General features: G+C 32.8%; 1 protein-coding gene across 2 annotated transcripts; it reads left to right on the forward strand.

Moving 5' to 3' along the window:
* Positions 1-2,446: 2,446 nt before the first annotated feature.
* On the forward strand, positions 2,447-20,024 carry LOC143042242 (dynein axonemal assembly factor 6-like). Of its 2 annotated transcripts, none has more exons than XM_076214504.1 (7): positions 2,447-2,634; positions 11,571-11,711; positions 12,060-12,135; positions 14,759-14,858; positions 15,693-15,789; positions 16,849-16,934; positions 19,827-20,024. In XM_076214504.1, the coding sequence occupies exons 2-7, from the start codon at positions 11,613-11,615 to the stop codon at positions 19,951-19,953; spliced, it is 585 nt and encodes a 194-aa protein (XP_076070619.1). In that variant the 5' UTR covers positions 2,447-2,634; positions 11,571-11,612; the 3' UTR covers positions 19,954-20,024. The 2 variants fall into 2 exon arrangements, with proteins under 2 accessions (XP_076070619.1, XP_076070618.1); XM_076214503.1 differs by having other exon boundaries at positions 2,447-2,566; positions 19,827-20,023.

Consider the following 20,024-nt stretch of genomic DNA (forward strand, 5'->3'; position numbering starts at 1 on the left):
TAAATATAATTGCATATTACGCTGCGATGAAAAATGTCATTTAAAACTCATTGTCTGATCATAGATGAACACTTGTGGTTGCACTTGAAAGTTAGGATCACCATTTCCAACTGTTAATTTAAGTCAATTTATTTATTTTGAGCGAAAACATTTTCCATTTTAGCTTCCTGCATCATGTGGGATTGAATATAATATTTTCGTCCATGGAGGTTTTGGCTAAACTATATACACTAAAAGTCTTGTTTATTTTTGTTTATTTTAGTTTATATATTCCGGAGTTTAGAATGACGTCAAGTTATCACTGAACTAGTTCACATTTTGTTAAGGGTCCAGCTGACGCACTTCTCCGAGTGCGAAATATTCGTTGTGTTGGACACATGGGTGGATTTCGGCTGTTTTCTAATTTTAGGTTTGGTGATTGTCTCTTTGACACATTCCCCATTTCCATCTCAATTTTACTTAACCACACAAGAATCGAACATTTACCCCTTCCCCTTTCCTGGCGAAAAAAAACAGGAAATTGTTCTATGCGCTTGGATGTCGCCCCTATGGTATCTTTTGTCCCTCTTTTCTGTATATAAAATTAACGGACAGATCAATAGGTTATCCACGACCAACTCTGCACTTAAAAATGACAAAGAAACAATGACAATACATTAACCATATAGATACCAAGATTGAAATTGTTTAGGCATCATATCTATGCGCGTTTTGTCTATAAAAAAAAACTCATCAGTGACACTCGAATCAAATAAGTTAAAAAGGTCAAATAAAGTACGATAAGTATCTATAAATGAATCAATCGTTTGATTAATCAACCAAATAATATACATGTAAGTTGAAACTTATTTGATTAAATGTAATTGCATTGATATAGTGTGATATTTAGATACAAGATATTCCACGATGTTTTAACACCTGTTTAATGGTAGTTATAGAACAAATAAATGGTTGTGTATGTTAATTTGAATAGACTTATTAAGAAGGGATATAGTTACGATACTGTTGTCAGGTCATTAAAGATTGCATATTTTGGCGTTAATATTGATTCACTTATAGGGTCTTTGCATCGGAACTAAACACATTTTTTATTAATAAACCAGTTGTTGGCATGACACTGGTTATGTTCTTCTCATATATGTTATAATTGTATGATACTAAACCCCTCACGGGGAGGATTGTGCCTGATATTCATATGATGAAGACATAATTTTTCAATCAGTATAATTGAAGTCCGGAGCTGGCATGTCAGTTGACTGCTAGTAGTCTGATGTTATTTATGTATTATTGTCATTTTGTTCATTTTCTTAGGTTACATCTTCTGACATCAGACTCGGACTTCTCTTGAACTGAATTTTAATGTGCGTATTGTTATGCGTTTACTTTTCTGCATTGGCTAGAGGTATAGGGGGAGGGTTCAAGATCTCACAAACATGTTTAACCCCGCCGCATTTTTGCGCCTGTCCCAAGTCAGGAGCCTCTGGCCTTTGTTAGTCTTTTATTATTTCAACTTTTAGTTTCTTGTGTACAATTTGGAGTTTAGTATGGTGTTCATTATCACTGAACCAGTATATATTTGTTTAGGGGCCAGCTGAAGGACGCCTCCGGGTGCGAGAATTTCTCGTTGCATTGAAGACCTGTTGGTGACCTTCTGCTGTTGTCTGCTCTATGGTCGGGTTGTTGTCTCTTTGGCACATTCCCCATTTCCATTCTGAATTTTAATTGGTTATTTGCTACTAGGTTTGTTATTATATACTGATATGCAGTTGAGTATGTATACGTATATGCATGAATATGTAGCAACACGTAGTACTTAAGGCCGTGAGTATCGCAATGATAAGGACTCGCATTCTGAATTCGTTATATATGTACATGTATCAGTATCGTAAGTACAAGTACCGGGCTTGCAAAAATCGCAATGATAAATGCACGCATAGAGTTTCTTAAATTACAGGGTTAGTTTTAGGGATATGCATGTGTAAGGCAAGGAAGCGAAAACAGAAAATGACTGCATGGCAAGTTGAGACGACGGCTTTGACAAAAAAAAGGCAGATTGACAATTTAGGTAAAAAAAAGTCAGGATAAACTAAATAAAAAAGGGCAGGACCGAATTGAGTGAAAATAAAAAGGCAGGAGAAAGATCACAATTGAAATAAAATTCAGGACAATATTAATTTAGGGGGGGGGGGGAGTAAGTTATCATCCTAACCCCATCCTAGGAACAGTATATCTAAAGTTAATATATGTTCCTGTCCAACCCCAACAAAAATAAAAGATTAGCTCCCTATTGAAAAGACACACATTATTGTGGGGTGCAGGTTTTTTTTTCTTTTCTGACGAAATAGTTTTGTATTTATCAATATGCAAGCCTTGTGTTTGAAGTTTCTGTTTTAAAAGTTTTTCAAAATAGTTTTCAAGATTGACGAGGGGACATAACTCCAAAAATACACCGGAAGTAAACAAACTCGGCATGCGAAAACCTGTTAAAAATTTATTTGGTTGCTATCTAATGCAATAGGTGGAGATCAACGCTTTAAGGCTAGTTGAACATAGTGAATACAATTTGGTAAGTACTTTCCAAAAATTGGTGAATGATATGAGGTATAATCGATAAAAACTACTTGTACTAAAATGGTAAAAAATTAATCGATCTAGACTTTTCCACATAATTTTTCACGAGTTTGTGTGGGCCCGTTTTTGTACCAGACGGTTGTAAAATACAAAATATTAATTTTCCCTTTTTTCTATGTACCAGGCCACCATAAATATATATTCATTTTTATCACCCCCCCCCTTTTTTTGTCCTCATATTATACGCCTTATCCGATTTATCACTATTTGTCTGCCATCACTGGACATCACAAAGGTTCCAGAAAAATTTAGACATCATAAATTAAAATATCTGACGCCACAATCATTACAATGGAGAAGTGATTGTTGTAATTTGCCAGTATATTCAGAAAGTTGAATGTGGACAGTATATAGACAATGGAAGAAGAAGTAACATGCACTGGTACAAGTTCCCAATGATTGCAGTTGTTCTACTTGGTAGTTAACCTTGGTTTTATTTGACTGCTAGAAGTTCAAGTTAACTTAGTATGAACATGTAATTGTATGAATGGACTGGTTTCCCTGGAAACTTGTTGTATGACAATGTATGACATTAGGAACATATATATTGTCGGGACTTGACACTACCTAATTGTAGTTGATTTTATCGTCGGGTCATAGTTAATAAAGATATGATACAGAACATATGCAGAAACGGACATGTGTTATAAAATACGAACTTGCTCATACAATGTAAAAATGTATACTAATAATTTCTGATAATATCAATAAAATGTCATCCAAACTAGTAATATTGTGATGCCAGTGTATCAAACTTGTTTTCTGTCACTTCAAATTTGTTGAAATTGCATTCATTTCATCACAAATGATGAAATCTTATTATATTTCAAATTTGAGATCAATCCTTTGAGAAATAAAAAAGTAATTAGCATTTTTCATTTGGTCCTGTCATTCGGTCCTGTCATTCGGTCCAGTCATTAGTGTAACCCGATGCACAATGCAAACAGGGAAATAAGCAATCAAAGCGCTGTAAGCGTTGAAGGCAGTTAACCAAAAACCAAGGCAACCGTAATTATGAAAACTGTGGCAATGTTGCCTCAACATTAAACATTCATATATAGTACATTCATCTTTATCTAATGATTTATTTATTAAGGCAAATAATTTATATGTTATCAAGGTTTCAAAAGCAATGCATATATAAATGTATATTTTTTATGGTAAGTCTGCACTGGTACAAGTTCCCAATGATTGCAGTTGTTCTACTTGGTAGTTAACCTTGGTTTTATTTGACTGCTAGAAGTTCAAGTTAACTTAGTATGAACATGTAATTGTATGAATGGACTGGTTTCCCTGGAAAGAAAACTGAGTTTGTTTTCTATAGTACAAAAGTTATGAGACAGGAATCAGACAAATGTTCACTACAACAGGGATCAAAGGTGAGGTCTGACTGACCTGCCCATAGTAAATGTAAATAATTTGTTATTTTGTCCCATACATATGAATATATATAATTTAGGGGTGGGGATCTCAACGGTTTTCAAGTTCTCAAACAGATAGGGGTAGGTAGAGGATTTAGGGGGGCAGGGGGCCCGAACCCCCCTTTTTGGGGAAAAAATTGGTTTCTTATGTAGGGAATCACTGAAGCGTGACTGGAGCGGCCCCCCTCTTAGGTCAGTCAGCGGGCCCCCACTTATGAAAATTTCTGGATCCGCTACTGGGGGTAGGGTGACCCTAGGGACTTCCCCTACATTTCATTTTATTTGTCCTATACATGAATATATATGGTTTAGGGGTGGGGATCTCATTGGTTTCCAAGTTCTCAAACAGGAGGGGTAGAGTGACCCCAGGGACTCCACCTATATTTCATTTAATTAGTTATAATTTGGCCCATACATGAATATATATTGTTTTGGTGTGGGGATCTCAACCGTAAGGGTTGGGGTGACCACAGAGACTTCCCCTATATCATGTATATTTGATTTGATTTGTTATATTGTCCCATACATGAGTATATATGGTTTAGGGGTAAGGATCTTGACCATTTCCAAGTTCTCAAACAGGAGGGTGTACAGTGACCTCAGGGACTCCCTCTATCTTTCATTTGAATTGTTATATTGTCCCGTACATGAATATATGGTTAAGGGGTGGCGATCTCAACGGGTTTTAAATTCTCAAACAGGAGGGGGTGGGATGACCCAAGGGACTCCCCCTATATTTAATCTGATTTGTTACATTGTCCCATACATGAATATGTATGGTTTAGGGGTGGGGATCTGGACCATTTTTGAATTCTAAAACAGGAAGGGTGGGGTGACCCATTTTTAAATTAAAATTTGTCAAAAAGTAATTTTGAGTTTTTGTATAAAATATTTTTCTGCTTTACAATTCTAGTGTTTATATTCATTTACCAAGCATAGATTTATTTTTTCACCTGACCTGCTTTGATTTATTTAGTAATTAATCGCCAAACCCGGAATTATTTTTATCCGCTTCCGGAATCGGATCCGATATTGTAAAATTTTGTCTTCACGGCCGCCATTGTTATGTGTTTACAATGTTGTTTTTGTCAATCAGATACGATTTTACTCGAATTTATACAATATTTGTCGGCGATTTTATGTATAAAGCTAGCGGTTGAACAAAATGAACATCGCTGTCATAAATAATAATGATAAAAATAAGTTTTAGCTCGTTTAATTGGAGACTTTGGTGAACATGGTGAAAAGGTTTGCAAAGTAATTTCTTATTTTCTTTCAAGTGGAAGGTGACTACGTCAGGCGTAGCTAGAAGCCAACTATCCTAGTCGAAATTCCGCTTGCAAAAGTGGAAGGTCGCGGACCTCGGACCGCCGCTAATTTGCACACCTGCCTCCAAATTGAAAAGCTACGAAAATTTCTTTTTCTAATTTGAAATTGCCGCCAACATCATGAAGAGTTGAACTTATTATATAATAGACTACTGACGTAGTTGTACTACGTATTGATGACAAACAATATCCCTACGACTTTTGCCATTTGGGAAATCTAAACTACTTGTCTTAAGAGATTTTCGGCGATTAAATATTTCATACAATTGTTCATTGACATCTTAGCTAAAAGCACAAGTCATAATGAACTACACAAGGATTCTTAATAAGCACTACTTCCTATGTGTAACTTCAAAACTTTTGGATAAATCGACGATCATTTAAGGTTTTTCTGGTCATATTTTTTGTAATCCAGAATAAAAAGTATTAAAAAAGTGTTCAATTAGTTACATATAACATAGTAGCGAGCTAGATAATAACAATGGCAAGTATTTCAGCATTTATTGGATAGAACACAAATCTAGGGTGCTCGCATAATGCAGCTTAACTGCATAAAAATGGGGGAGATTGCCACAATGATTCCCATTATATAGGGGGTCTCATTGCGGGGTTCCAATCCCAGATCCCGCTTACTGTTTTGTCAGATTCCCGTATCCCGCCTACACAATGTACGTAAGCAATTTTAATTTGTTTCGTCTTTTCCAGGTCCCGCTACACCTCATTTCCCGTTTTCACGACACAATAATTTGACTTTCGTGTATCACGCTTACAAAAAATCGGCAAACCCGCGTCACACTTAGACCCCAATGAGACCCACTATATAACACTTCACATCAAATAAATCAACCTTATTTTGGTCATTTTATATGACAAAATGTATCTACTGTATGATAAAACTTGAATTTATTTATGATTAAAGTTGATGTGGTTATTTTATTGAGCAGTTCTGATTGTTTCAGTCAAAGTCACTACCAAAATCCATAAATCTTGCAAAGTCTCGGGGAGTCCGAGATTTTATCAATCTTGCACATGTTGCACTGAAAAACCAGCTATCAGATTCATTTCCTGTTAGATACATGTATATACTGTTTCTGTTAGATATAATGTATACTGCTCCCAGATCATATGACATTAATAGTTCAAGCAGGACATATTTCCAAATAGTGAAAACGTTAATTTCAAACGCAGTGGAGGATCCAGGGGGAGTGTTCCAGGAGTTGGAACCCCCCTTTTTTTTGGACGATCAATGCATTTGAATGGGGACATATAGTTGGAACTCCCCCCCCCTTTTGTCCTGGGTTGGGAACCCCTCTTTTTAAAATGGCTGGATCCACCCCTGAAATGGTATTCAATTTAGATAGGCATTCTTTTTCAGAATCAGGGTTCCTGTATTACAGTCTAATCAGCTTTTGTTCACTTGTATGTTGTTGGGTAATGATATGATCTGTTTTAGACCAAATAACCATACATGGTGCTAATAAAGTTTAAAATCCCAATAATAGGATTTTAACGAAAGAAAAAAATCATATAAATAACAAACTGATAAACAAAAATAATTTCAGGAAGCTGAAATTTTATCAGTAAAATTCTGTAAATAATAAAGTCTACTATCATCAAGAACATGCTACAATGAAGGTTTCCTTAATTTACAAAATTGTAAATTTAATTAGTACAAAACAGCAAGGGCTCCAAAAAAAGTCTTCTTTTTTACTTTCTTATTATTAAATAATTATAGAAAAAAATACAACATGGTTTGTTATTTCTGTTGAATAATGAATAATTTAATTTTGGATGTAACACATCCTCTGATTGGCTGACGTTATTTTGTTATCAGCCCATAGACATAATTTAGTCATGTGACCGTGACGTCATCAACGTTTTTTCATGGTTTTCTACGGTTAAAAATTAAATTTAGAATTAAATTATAAGAAATGACTGTAATATTTTTTCTGTCTATTCGAAATAACTTAATAAATGTGGTGCACACTGTTAAAAATAACCTGCTACGCACGTTATTCAGTTTTAAATTTTTTTATGTTATTTCTTCATAGACAGAAAAAATATTACAGTCATTCCTTAAATATACTTCAACTAGACAGCAACCAACATGACCAAATGGACAGATGTGTAGTAAATGTGTTATAATACAACTCTCTATCCAAGACCTATTGTCATTGATAATGTACGTAACTTAAGGTTACAGTTTGACCCTTTCAATTTGTCTTACTGTTGTTACTCTGCATAACCTATTAACATGAGTACGACCAATGTAAAACAATGCTTAAGGAGGTAGACCTAGGTTAAGGGAAATAACTCTTAAAATCATCAGTACATTTGTATCAACCATTTTCAAAAATATATTCTAAGCTTCTAGGTTCATGAGGTTACATAGATTATTTTCAATCTGTTTCAGGTAAATGCTTAAAATACATTGATGAACTTGACTTTTACGAACGCTTAACTGATTTAAAGAGTTATCTCCCTGAACCAAGGTCTACCCCCTTAAGTTTAATGTGATATAGATACATAGAGAATAATACATGGCAAAATCCGTATCATATGTCGTATCATCCCGAGACATCAATATCAGCCCAAGGGCCTTTAGGCCCGAGGGATGATATTGGTCGAGGGTGATACGGCATGTGATACGGATTTTGCCATGTATTATACGCTTTATCATATATTTCAACAGAAGAGTATTATATTATATGAACTGTTTTCTGATCCCGATAGATTAGCACTGGGTTACCTTCAGTTCTGCTTTTGTCTTGGTTCAAAGCCTTAAAATAACTGCTTATACAAAGCACCTGGGTTACCTTACCATTTGCCTGCTGCTGTTTTAAAAATATTTTGTTTATTATTGTATTTATTTGAGTGTTTTGTATTTTTTATAGTTGCATTTAGTGTGCCAAAAAATATGCAAACTTGATGTTCGTGACGTCACATACAATATGAAAACTTGACGTTCGTGACGTTACATACCAAACAATGACGTCATTAAAAAAAATGACCTATTTTGAGGAAATTTTTTCTTAAGCAAAAAAAAAAACAAAAAACTTTATGTAAAAAAAAAAAAAAAAAAAAAAAAAAGGTATGCGATACGGGTTTTACCATGCGATACGGGGTATGCGATACGGGTTTAGCTATGCGATACGGGGTATGCGATACAGGGTATGTGATACAGACTGGAAAAACAACCTTTATTAAATATACAAAATAGCTGTATTTTGTACTAAATATATGATAAAAAGCAATAAACAAACATCAAATATGGACTATACCAACACTAAAAGGTTTAAATGATGAAATGTGATCATCTTTACATTTTTGAATACATGATATATACATGTTTATCATATATTTAGTACAAAATACAGCTATTTTGTATATTTAATAAAGGTTGTTTTTCCAGTCTGTATCACATACCCTGTATCGCATACCCCGTATCGCATAGCTAAACCCGTATCGCATACCCCGTATCGCATGGTAAAACCCGTATCGCATACCTTTTTTTTTTTTTTTTTTTTTTTTTTACATAAAGTTTTTTGTTTTTTTTTTTGCTTAAGAAAAAATTTCCTCAAAATAGGTCATTTTTTTTAATGACGTCATTGTTTGGTATGTAACGTCACGAACGTCAAGTTTTCATATTGTATGTGACGTCACGAACATCAAGTTTGCATATTTTTTGGCACACTAAATGCAACTATAAAAAATACAAAACACTCAAATAAATACAATAATAAACAAAATATTTTTAAAACAGCAGCAGGCAAATGGTAAGGTAACCCAGGTGCTTTGTATAAGCAGTTATTTTAAGGCTTTGAACCAAGACAAAAGCAGAACTGAAGGTAACCCAGTGCTAATCTATCGGGATCAGAAAACAGTTCATATAATATAATACTCTTCTGTTGAAATATATGATAAAGCGTATAATACATGGCAAAATCCGTATCACATGCCGTATCACCCTCGACCAATATCATCCCTCGGGCCTAAAGGCCCTTGGGCTGATATTGATGTCTCGGGATGATACGACATATGATACGGATTTTGCCATGTATTATTCTCTATATATGATATTGTTAAAGGTATAAACACTCAAAAGGGCCCAGGACAGAAGAAGATATTAAGAAAGTAGTCCATATTTTATTTGAAACAAAATTAATAGATTACAGCATGAATATGCATATAATGTGTATTTTTCAAAATGTAATTTGAAGCTTACATATAATATGTGCAATATTGAATCCTTGATAATGTTTCATTATTAAAAATAAAAAAAAAACTGTATTCATGAAATTGAAATAGACATGATAGAAAATCATAATTTTAAAGATAATGAATAAGATGAAATTGAGAATGGAAATGGGGAATGTGCCAAAGAGACAACAGCCCGACCATAGAGCAGACAACAGCAGAAGGTCACCAACAGGTCTTCAATGCAACGAGAAATTCTTGCACCCGGAGGTGTCCTTCAGCTGGCCCCTAAACAAATATATACTAGTTCAGTGAAAATGAACACCATACTAAACTCCAAATTGTACACAAGAAACTAAAAGTTAAAATAATACAAGACTAACAAAGGCCAGAGGCTCCTGACTTGGGACAGGCACAAAAATGCGGTGGGGTTAAACATGTTTGTGAGATCTCAACCCTCCCCCTATACCTCTAGCCAATGCAGAAAAGTAAACGCATAACAATACGCACATTAAAATTCAGTTCAAGAGTAGTCCAAGTCTGATGTCAGAAGATGTAACCAAAGAAAATAAACAAAATGACAATAATACATAAATAACATCAGACTACTAGCAGTTAACTGACATGCCAGCTCCGGACTTCAATTAAACTGATTGAAAAATTATGTCTTCATCATATGAATATCAGGCACAATCCTCCCCGTGAGGGGTTTAGTATCATACCATCATAACATATATATATGAGTAAACATAACCCGTGTCATGCCAACAACTGGTTTATAAATAATAAATGTATATTTGTTCTGTTTCTAAAATCATTAGTGCCTATTTTGTGCTTCTGAACTTCTGAAAATCAGTGTACACAATGTACATGTTGGCCTTTTTCTTTTCACAGTCCATGCTGTCACAAAAAAATTTAATACAACCAGTTTTTATCTCCCAAAACCATGAAATTTAAGGGGTTTTAGAAAAAACAAATATATGTGATTAATAAGATTAAGGGGAGATTATTATAATATATACCACGGTAGAAAATTAAATAAAAATCTTACAAATTAACAATACAAAAGTAAGTACAATACTTTTAAAAGAAAATACAATTGATTTTTATATATTTTATGTGTATTACCATGATTACCTCTGACGGAAGGTAGAAATCTCTAATTTGTTAAATTAGATTCAGCATGTTCAGTACATGTTAAAAGTGATTTCAAAAAAAATAATTTTAATGAGGATTTTGAACTAAAAAAATATTAATTTAACCATTGTTAACTTACCCAAAATTTGATGTTACTTCCTATTGATTTGACAAAAGTTATCTACCATTTCTACAAAATATCTTGCTATAAAATGTTTTTAATTTTTTGATGACTTAGAACAGATTTTTGGGGAATTTATTGATTTCATTATTTATAGAATGACAAACATTAATTCCAAGGTTAACAAGAATTCCTTAGAGCTTAATGATGAAGTTCAGGATTAATTCTAATGAAATAATTGAATGTAGTTGAGGATTATCGAATTCCATGATGTTGATGGCATTGTTTTCTAAATGTCAAGAGATATTTAATGTCTAAAATGCTAAAAAGGAGTTGATTGCCCTGATGAGAATTTATTCTTGTTTCATCCCTACATCATACATTTGTCAAACATGAAGTTAAGATTTAGGCCATTTAAGGATGCTGCTTTTAACTTTTGTAATGAAAGTTATTTCTCAATATTAAAAGGAAAATTGATAAAAATATTCCCGCCTCCTTAGGTTTAAAAACCGTAAACATTTATGCTTACATTTAAAAAAAACATTTTATTTAAATCAGACTTGAAGTATAAAGTTTTAAACAATTTCAAAATTACTGTTTTTTAGAGAAAAAAGTTTTTTTGTATGAATTACAATGTACATGATGTATATATATTAGAATTTATAGGGTAAATTCATGGTAAAAAATTGTTTGAAATATATAACTATAAACAGAAACATTTTTTTTTATTTTCAGAACCATAACTGTTTTACTTGAAGTTATAAAGCACACAGCAGAATGGATGGTATTATGCCGAGAGATTCTCTGTTCCAGCTTCGGGATATGTTCGTGCCACCGGACCAAGGAGATGATTCTGACAGTGACATTGATGATTCAGTAAGAATGGAAAATAAAATTGAAATTACATTTACTAGGTTAAGTGCCAGTAGGCAGTTTTTGTAATAAAATGGCAATTTAAAGAATTTGAAATCATAAAAAAAACACTGTAACCTAACCATTCTATTTTGAATTTACCTTTATCCTAAGTTTTAAATGAGTGGCAGGTCTTTAGTTTCTAGGTGTCTGGTCATTCGAGAAATCTTTACGGTAGATAACTTTTGGTTAGAACGATTGCTAAATATGGAGTTAGCTCACTTAAATGTTAATTTCTAGTGAATTTCAACCAATTTTTTTCCAATATCACCAAGTGAATGCCTATTATACATTTCATTTCTTTTTTTTAAGCCAATAGGTGGAGTGAACAAGTTAGGCCCAGGAGACCTTGGCCCACAGAAGGAAGAGGCAGCTCCAAAAGGAATAGGTACAAGTCATTAACTAAAAATGTTAATTTTAAGTTGAATTTAGACTTATGATGATCTCTTCATAATGTTATAAAGAATTAGAGCAATTTTAAAGCTTTGCATATTGTGTAGGGATCCCTGCCTATATTTTAATTCTATATGATTTGGTTTATTACTTTGTCATTGGGTTGCTCTCTCTCATTCTCCGTTTGTCCCATTATTTCTCACTCATGGACAACTGCATTTAAAACAACACCTTTAAATTATTTGTTTTATGTAGGTCAGTATGTTTGTTTGACACAAAGCAATGCATCTTCCTAAAAAATAAAAGCTTGAATTTTAAATAGCAGCTGGTTTATCATTTAATTAGGGGTTATATGAAATTAAAAAAAATAGCACAAGATATTGATAATAATTCTTTTCACTAAACTACATCATAGTAATTATAACATGTAGTATAAGCAGTGTTCTCCCCAGGCCGTTTTAGCGCCGCGATTTTCAGCGCTCTTTCAATTTCCCGCTGTCCTATTGCACTGACCTCGTCGCTATCCCGTTCAACCGCGTCGCTATATTTTTTTTCGTATTTTTTAAAATTTCCCGCTTATTTTTTTTTTCGGATCACGTGATTGACTGGTTAACGATTTTTGAAAGAATTATTTCTGTTGTATTAAAGTAACTCCGCGGGACCAGTCTAATAAATTTTACAAAATGGCGTCGTTGAGAGATCAAAATAAACAAAGATTTCAACATTGACATCTATTTAATGAATATATAGAGGCATATATGAATGAAATAAGAAGAAATAAATTGACCGCATTTCCAACGACATTCACAAACTTGTTTAACGAACTTTGAACAAACACTGATTTTAACAACGATCAAATTGGCTTCAATGAGCTCAGCTAGTCTTTGAAGTATTAATTATCACCCAATCGAACTAATACCTGTTTAATCAGCAATTCTACAGTAATGAATTTTACCCTTTGAAAACAATTAAGAGGATATGATTAGAAAAACAAACCCCAAGCTGATACTAGACTTGAGAAATTCACTTTCTCGATGTCTAGCTTGGGTGAAGCCAAGTAAACGTCGTAAGGTTAACAGAACACTGCTACATTTTTTCGCTTTATAAAGATGCCGAAACGTATGAAAGGAATGGACAGTGCTAACAGAGACATATAATACATGTCTCGGGTGCTGAAAAGTTCATTTCTAAATTATATAAGGGACGTTTTACCCCCTTCTCTGACAACGTTGTCTCGACCATTTTTTGAACCATCTACGATTATATCATTACCTTTTTTGCGTTTACAACCGAACTGTCGAACCTGTATTGCTTGAAAGAAGCATCCCTGTTATCAAGGGATTCATTATAAGCCCGTATTTTACGATTACTTGACCATACATGGCTCTTTTTCAAATGGATAAGGGAATAAAACAAAACGAAAATTTTGTGTAAATATATATAAAATATCGATATTTGTCAACCAATCATCAATATATCTTAATTAAATATTGCTTTAAATTTAATGTAAACAGAGGATGGCTTGGATTAGGAATAGTATTTAATGCTAAAAAAGACACAGGTGTAAACAGGAAGTTATGTCAGCCAGTAAGGGAGATAATTTGGGAGGGAAAGACCTAAAAGAAGTATTGTCAAATCTAGACAAACTTATCTGGTGGCAAGTATTCAAATGTTTATAAAATTATCAAACAAAACCTTTAAAGGTGGTAGTTGTTTCAATTGGCATACATTATGTATTTGATTGGTAATTCACTTTTGAAATAAAAAAATCTCTTTAAAATATTTTTAAAGGATTTCTTTCATATTCATAATTGGAATATTTTAGCCTTTTTTTTTAAGCAAGTCTTTGATAAGATTTAAATATTATTAAAAGGGCAATTTCATTTCTTCCTTTGAAATACTATACTCATTTTTATTGAAAAGTTGTACTTTGCTAGAAATGTTAATAAAAGTAAATGTAAAAAATACCAATCTTGTCATTGAAAACTTTCTCACAGAAGCTGACAATGACTTTATTGTTGGTCCTACATGTTCTGCAACATCACCTGTTAGTTATAAGAAATCTTCACATCTAGGCAGTCTGGTATAGACCCACCATAGAAAAGACTTCTCCTTGGGTTTTATAGACAGATGATATGAGGATTATATGTATTTACAATGGAGACAAAAAGACTTTTCTTCTATCATGTCTATATCCAGACAATAACATTAGCAAACAAAGGGGTAACTTCCATGAGCATGATGAGGACATCATTACAAGAGAAAACATCAATAGCATTATATAAGAAAAACGCATAACAAATCAATTACAAACCAACCGCGCGCCGCGACAAAGTTACTGAGAATTGTCGAAAATCACGCGCTTACCACAGCGCTATCCAAAAATCCTGGGGAGAACACTGAGTATAAGTCTTAAAAAATTATGATAAGCATAATTAGGAATAGTTAACTATGATTGGTAGCATGCATTTATCATTGTTTATATATATATATATAGTTAAGATTTTCAAGTCAGTTTGTTCTTTCATAGTCTGTCTTCACATAACTACTTTTGAAACCAAAATAAATAAGATGGCGTTTACTGCTGATGTTATATTGTTGTAAATTTTCTATTCCAGAGAAGACCCAGAAGAAGAAAACAAAAGATATTTGGGATGATGATGAAGTGGTGGAGGGATCAGAATATGACACAATATATGACCCACGACCTCAACCAGAGTAAGGAATGAGAAATATACAATTGGAGATAACTTGCACAAAACACATTACTGTGGATTCATTTATTTTCGTGGGTATCAATTTTCTCGATTTGAAGAAAACTTGTAGTTTCGTGGATATTTGATTTCGTTGTTTTGTCTCGATGTAGAAAATTTGTACATTGTTGAATATTTGAATTCATGGTTAAACTGTACCCACGAAACCCACAAAAATTGGTATCCAAGGAATAATAATGAATCCACAGTATATAGATCTCATCATCATGTTATTATTTAATGTAACTTTTAACCAACTTTTGGAATCCTACAATACATTTGAGTCAAATATAAGAAAGCTAACTGTTAAAACATTTGCTGAGACTTTCACTTTTACAATAAACATGATAAATAAAATGAAATTTGAATAACCTAAACAATCACTTATTGTTCCAATATTGCAATAATAAATCACCTCACCCAATATGAATTTTATTGACCATATTAATTCTCATATTAGGACAATTGCACACTGTGTGACTTATATAAGTAATTTAACAAAGGGAGATAACTATTGTGAAAATCAGTAATTGAACCCAGGGAGATAATTATTGTGAATATAATAATTTAACAAGGGGAGATAACTATTGTGAATATTAAGTAATTTTACCAAGGGAGATAATTATTGTAAATGGTAGTAATTCAGCCAAGGGAGAAAATTTTTCGTAAATATTAGAAATTTAACCAAGGGAGATAATTATTGTTATTATTAGTAATTTAACGAAGGGAGATAATTATTGTTAATATAAGTAATTTTATCTAGGGAGATAATTCATTATCAAATTTTGTTTTTTTACAGTTATGATATTATTTACAAACAAGCAATAACCTCAGAAGACATGTTTCTACAGATGGGAAATAAAAACAATGCCACTGCTAGCTGTGAAGATATGGTTGTAAGTGTAAAAAAGAAATGCTTAAAACATTTATATTTTCATGAAATAAATTTAAAAAAAAACATGTCTTTAACCTACATTCCAGAAATGAGAGCTAAGTTGCAATCACCTATGAGTTTGTCCAGCCATTGTCAAACAAACCATTTCTTGACACTTTTCTCAAACTACCATCTGAATTGGCAGAATTAAATAAAATATTGTTTTGTTTTATTGTATGACATGTCAGACATCTTCTTCCTGTTTGCTTATTCTTTGAATATTTTAGTTAATCGCTATTTACAAAGTTTTCCTTTGGTCTTGTTGACTGATAATTTCATTTCTCAGTGGAGCCGAGTGATATGAAAAATTTATCGCTTAAAACTAAGGGAGCATGTGGCGTTGCTTATGAAATTGACATGAAATTGATGTCATAGGTAATGTAGTGTTAAACATATTATCATTGGTCATCTCAACTCGATCCCTTCTCTCACTTTTGCAGTACCGGCTCAAGCAAGAAAATCAATCTTGTTAAGAAGATCAATGATAATCTATAAAAATTGATTGATCGATCTTGAGGTTTTTTGTCACACATTCTTGTGGTATATACTAAACTTAAAATATTCATATTTGTTCATCAGCTAAACCTTGGTCAGTTATTATGTTTTGCATCTGTGGGACATCTAGTCTCTGTTGGAAGGTACTTTGAATTTTTCATTGTTGAATGGAGCATATATTTTTCATCAAACTTTTCTCTAAAACATCTCAATATAATAACTTCAATTTTCAATATGTTGAATGGATCATACATTTTTAATCACTCTTTTCTCTAAAACTACTCAACAGAATACCTTCATATTTGATTAGCCGCTTGAAGATGATGGTTTGGAAGGAATGAGCAAAATACATTAATTCCTTCACAGATAAAGTATTTGAGTTATCTCCCATAGACTAAGAAAATCTTCTTTTTTTCCTTGTCACTTTTTAAAATTTATAACTATTAATGTCTACTTTTATCATGTTAATTGTTCTAATCAAAAGCGTTCTTAATGACTTGTTATAATAAAACCTTTCTACTTTCAGGTGAAAATAGAACTACCAGGCACCAAAGGTTCTGATATAGAATTAGACGTCAAATCTAAATTTTTAGATTGTAGAACACCCAGAAGGTAAAGTTTGTAATTTTATTTTACACTGTTGGGCCTAATTTGTTTTGAAAGATTCAATATCAAGTAAAAAGCATGAGATTTTAAGCAAACAGCAATCTAGTATTAAATTGAGAATTAAACCAAAATCTTGACAGTGTCACTACACTAAACTGTGGAAATTTTTAAATAGTCAAAATCAAATGTTTGGCTACTATGGATTCATGTTTAGCTCACTTGACCTTTCAGGTCAAGTGAGCTTTTCTCATCATTTGGCGTCTGTCGGCGTCTGGCATTTGATAACTTTTACAAAAATCTTCTCCTCTGAATCTACTGGGCCAAATTAAACCAAACTTGGCCACAATCATCAGTGGTGTACCTAGTTTAAAAAAATGTGTCTGATGACCCTGCCTACCAACCAAGATGGCCGCCATGGATAAAAATAGAACATAGGGATAACATGTATATTTTGGCTTATATCTTTGAAACTAAAGCATTTAGAGCAAGTTTAATTTAATTTGTTGATCACGTCAAGATCTATCTGCCCTGAAATTTTCAGAGGATTCAAACAACCTGTTGTTGGGTTGCTGCCCCATAATTGGTATTTTTAAGGAAATTTTGGAGTTTTTGGTTATTACCTTGAATACTTTTATAGATACAGATAAACTAAAAACAGCAATAATGTTCAGCAAAGTAAGATCTATAAATAAAACAACATGACCAAAATTAAGGAGTTATTGCTCTTTATAGTCAATTTTTAACAACTTTTCTTCATTTTTTATAATCTTGTACAAAAATCATCTTCTCTGAAACTACTTGGCCAAATTTAACCAAACTTGACCACAATAACAATTGGGGTATCTTTTGGCTTATGTCTTTGAAACTAAGGCATTTATGGCAAATCTTTACAAATGTTCATCAGATTAAGATCAATACGATCACAAATTTTCAGACAAATCCAACAACCCGTTGTTGGGTTGCTGCCCTAAAATTGTTAATTTTAAGTAAATTTGGCAGTTTTTGGTTATTATCTTAAATACTATTATAAATAGAGATAAACTGTAAACAGCAATAATGTTCAGCAAAGTAAGATCTACAAATAAGTCAAATGACCAAAATTTTCAGTTGACCCCTTAAGGAAGCTGGCTTGTCATGTTTTGGATTATTTGTCCGATTTTCGGAATCCTCTGGTTTTATCCATTTGAATGCCTTGAAAAAATTTGCCCGGTGACCCCCATTTTTCTTTTTGTTAATCTTTTGCATGTATAACGATAAGCCATCTGTATAAGTCTTATAAAATTTTAATTACTTTTTAACAGTTTTTGAGAACTTCAACCTGTCAATGATGAAGCTATGAAAAGTCAAGAGAGAATATTTTCCCACCAAAATTTCGATGACTAATATCTTGAAAACAAGCACGGCGACCTGTATATTTTTTTTGCTCTTTGGATTCCTTTATTAATCCCCTATCTAAATAAACTAGTGTTTTGAAAAGTTAATTACTTTGAAACTGAGAAGCCAACTCCCTTAAGAAGTTATTGCCTTTTATAGTCAATATTTAACAACTTTTCATCATTTTTTGTAATTTTGTACAAAAATCTTCTTCTCTGAAACTACTGGACCAAATTTAACCAAACTTGGCCACAATCAATACTAGGGTATCTTGTTTAAAAATGTGTCCAATGACCCTGTCTGCTAACCAAGATGGCCGATATTACTAAAAATAGAAAATAGGGGTAAAATGCAGTTTTTGGCATATATCTCTGAAACTAAAGCATTTAGAGCAAATCTTACATGGGTTAAAAATGTTCATCAGATTTCAGAAGAATCTGACAACATATTGTTTGGGTTGCTGCCCCTAAGTTAGTAATTTTACAGAAAATTTGCATTTTTTATGTCCCACCTACGATAGTAGAGGGGCATTATGTTTTCTGGTCTCTGCGTCTGTTTGTTCGTCCTTACGTCCATCTATCCGCTTCAGGTTAAAGTTTTTGGTCAAGGTAGTTTTTGATGAAGTTGATGTCCAATCAACTTGAAACTCAGTACACATGTGCCCTTTGATATGATCTTTCTAATTTTAATGCCAAATTAGTGTTTTGTCAATTTCATGGTTCACTGAACATAGAAAATGATAGTGCAAATCTCAGGTTAAATTTTTTGGTCATGGTAATTTTGGATGAAGTTGAAGTCCAATCAACTTGAAACTCAGTACACATGTGCCCTATGATATGATCTTTCTAATTTTAATGCCAAATTAGTGTTTTGACCCCAATTTCATGGTTGACTAAACATAGAAAACGATAGTTCAAATTTCAGGTTAAAGTTTTTGGTCAAGGTAGTTTTTGATGAAGTTGAAGTTCAATCAACTTGAAACTTATTATACATGTTCCCTGTGATATTATCTTTCTAATTTAAATGCCAAAAAATTAGAGTTTTAACCCCAATTTCACGGTCCACTAAACACAGAAAATGATATTGCGAGTGGGGCATCTGTGTAGTATGGACACATTTTTGTTTGGTATTGTCTTAGATATCGTTACAATACCTAATAAAATCCAATATTTAATACTAATGATTATAATGTTAACGTTATTTTATATGAATTCCAAAGCATAAGTAAATACAGGTGAGCGACACAGGCTCTTCAGAGCCTCCAGTTTTTTCGTTTGTACCAATTATCACGAATATTTGAATGCATGGTTTTGCCAATGTCTGCATACAACCTGATAGAAATTTGTAATTCGTTGAACATTTAAATTCAACGTTTATCTGTATCCACAAAATCCACGAAAAATTTGTAAACCAACAGTAACAGAGACAATGAATCAGATCTTTTCATAATGGAGATATATTCCTTAATTCCTTAATTTAATGGTTCCATAATAATAGGTTAATACTTTATTTATTTTTTTCCAGTAAACTAGGACTACATCTTCCACATCCGGTTGACCACAAGGCAGGGAAAGCACAATGGGATGCTGACAAACATGTATTAACTGTCACATTACGGATGGTCAGAGATTATGACGATTTTAATTTCTGATACTGTTTTCTTTTTAAATGTTTTATCTTGTTACATGTACATCAGAGGTCAGTTTTTTTTACATCTTTAAA

The sequence above is a fragment of the Mytilus galloprovincialis genome, chromosome 8 (genome assembly GCF_965363235.1).
Source record: "Mytilus galloprovincialis chromosome 8, xbMytGall1.hap1.1, whole genome shotgun sequence".
Taxonomy (NCBI): Eukaryota; Metazoa; Mollusca; class Bivalvia; order Mytilida; family Mytilidae; genus Mytilus; species Mytilus galloprovincialis.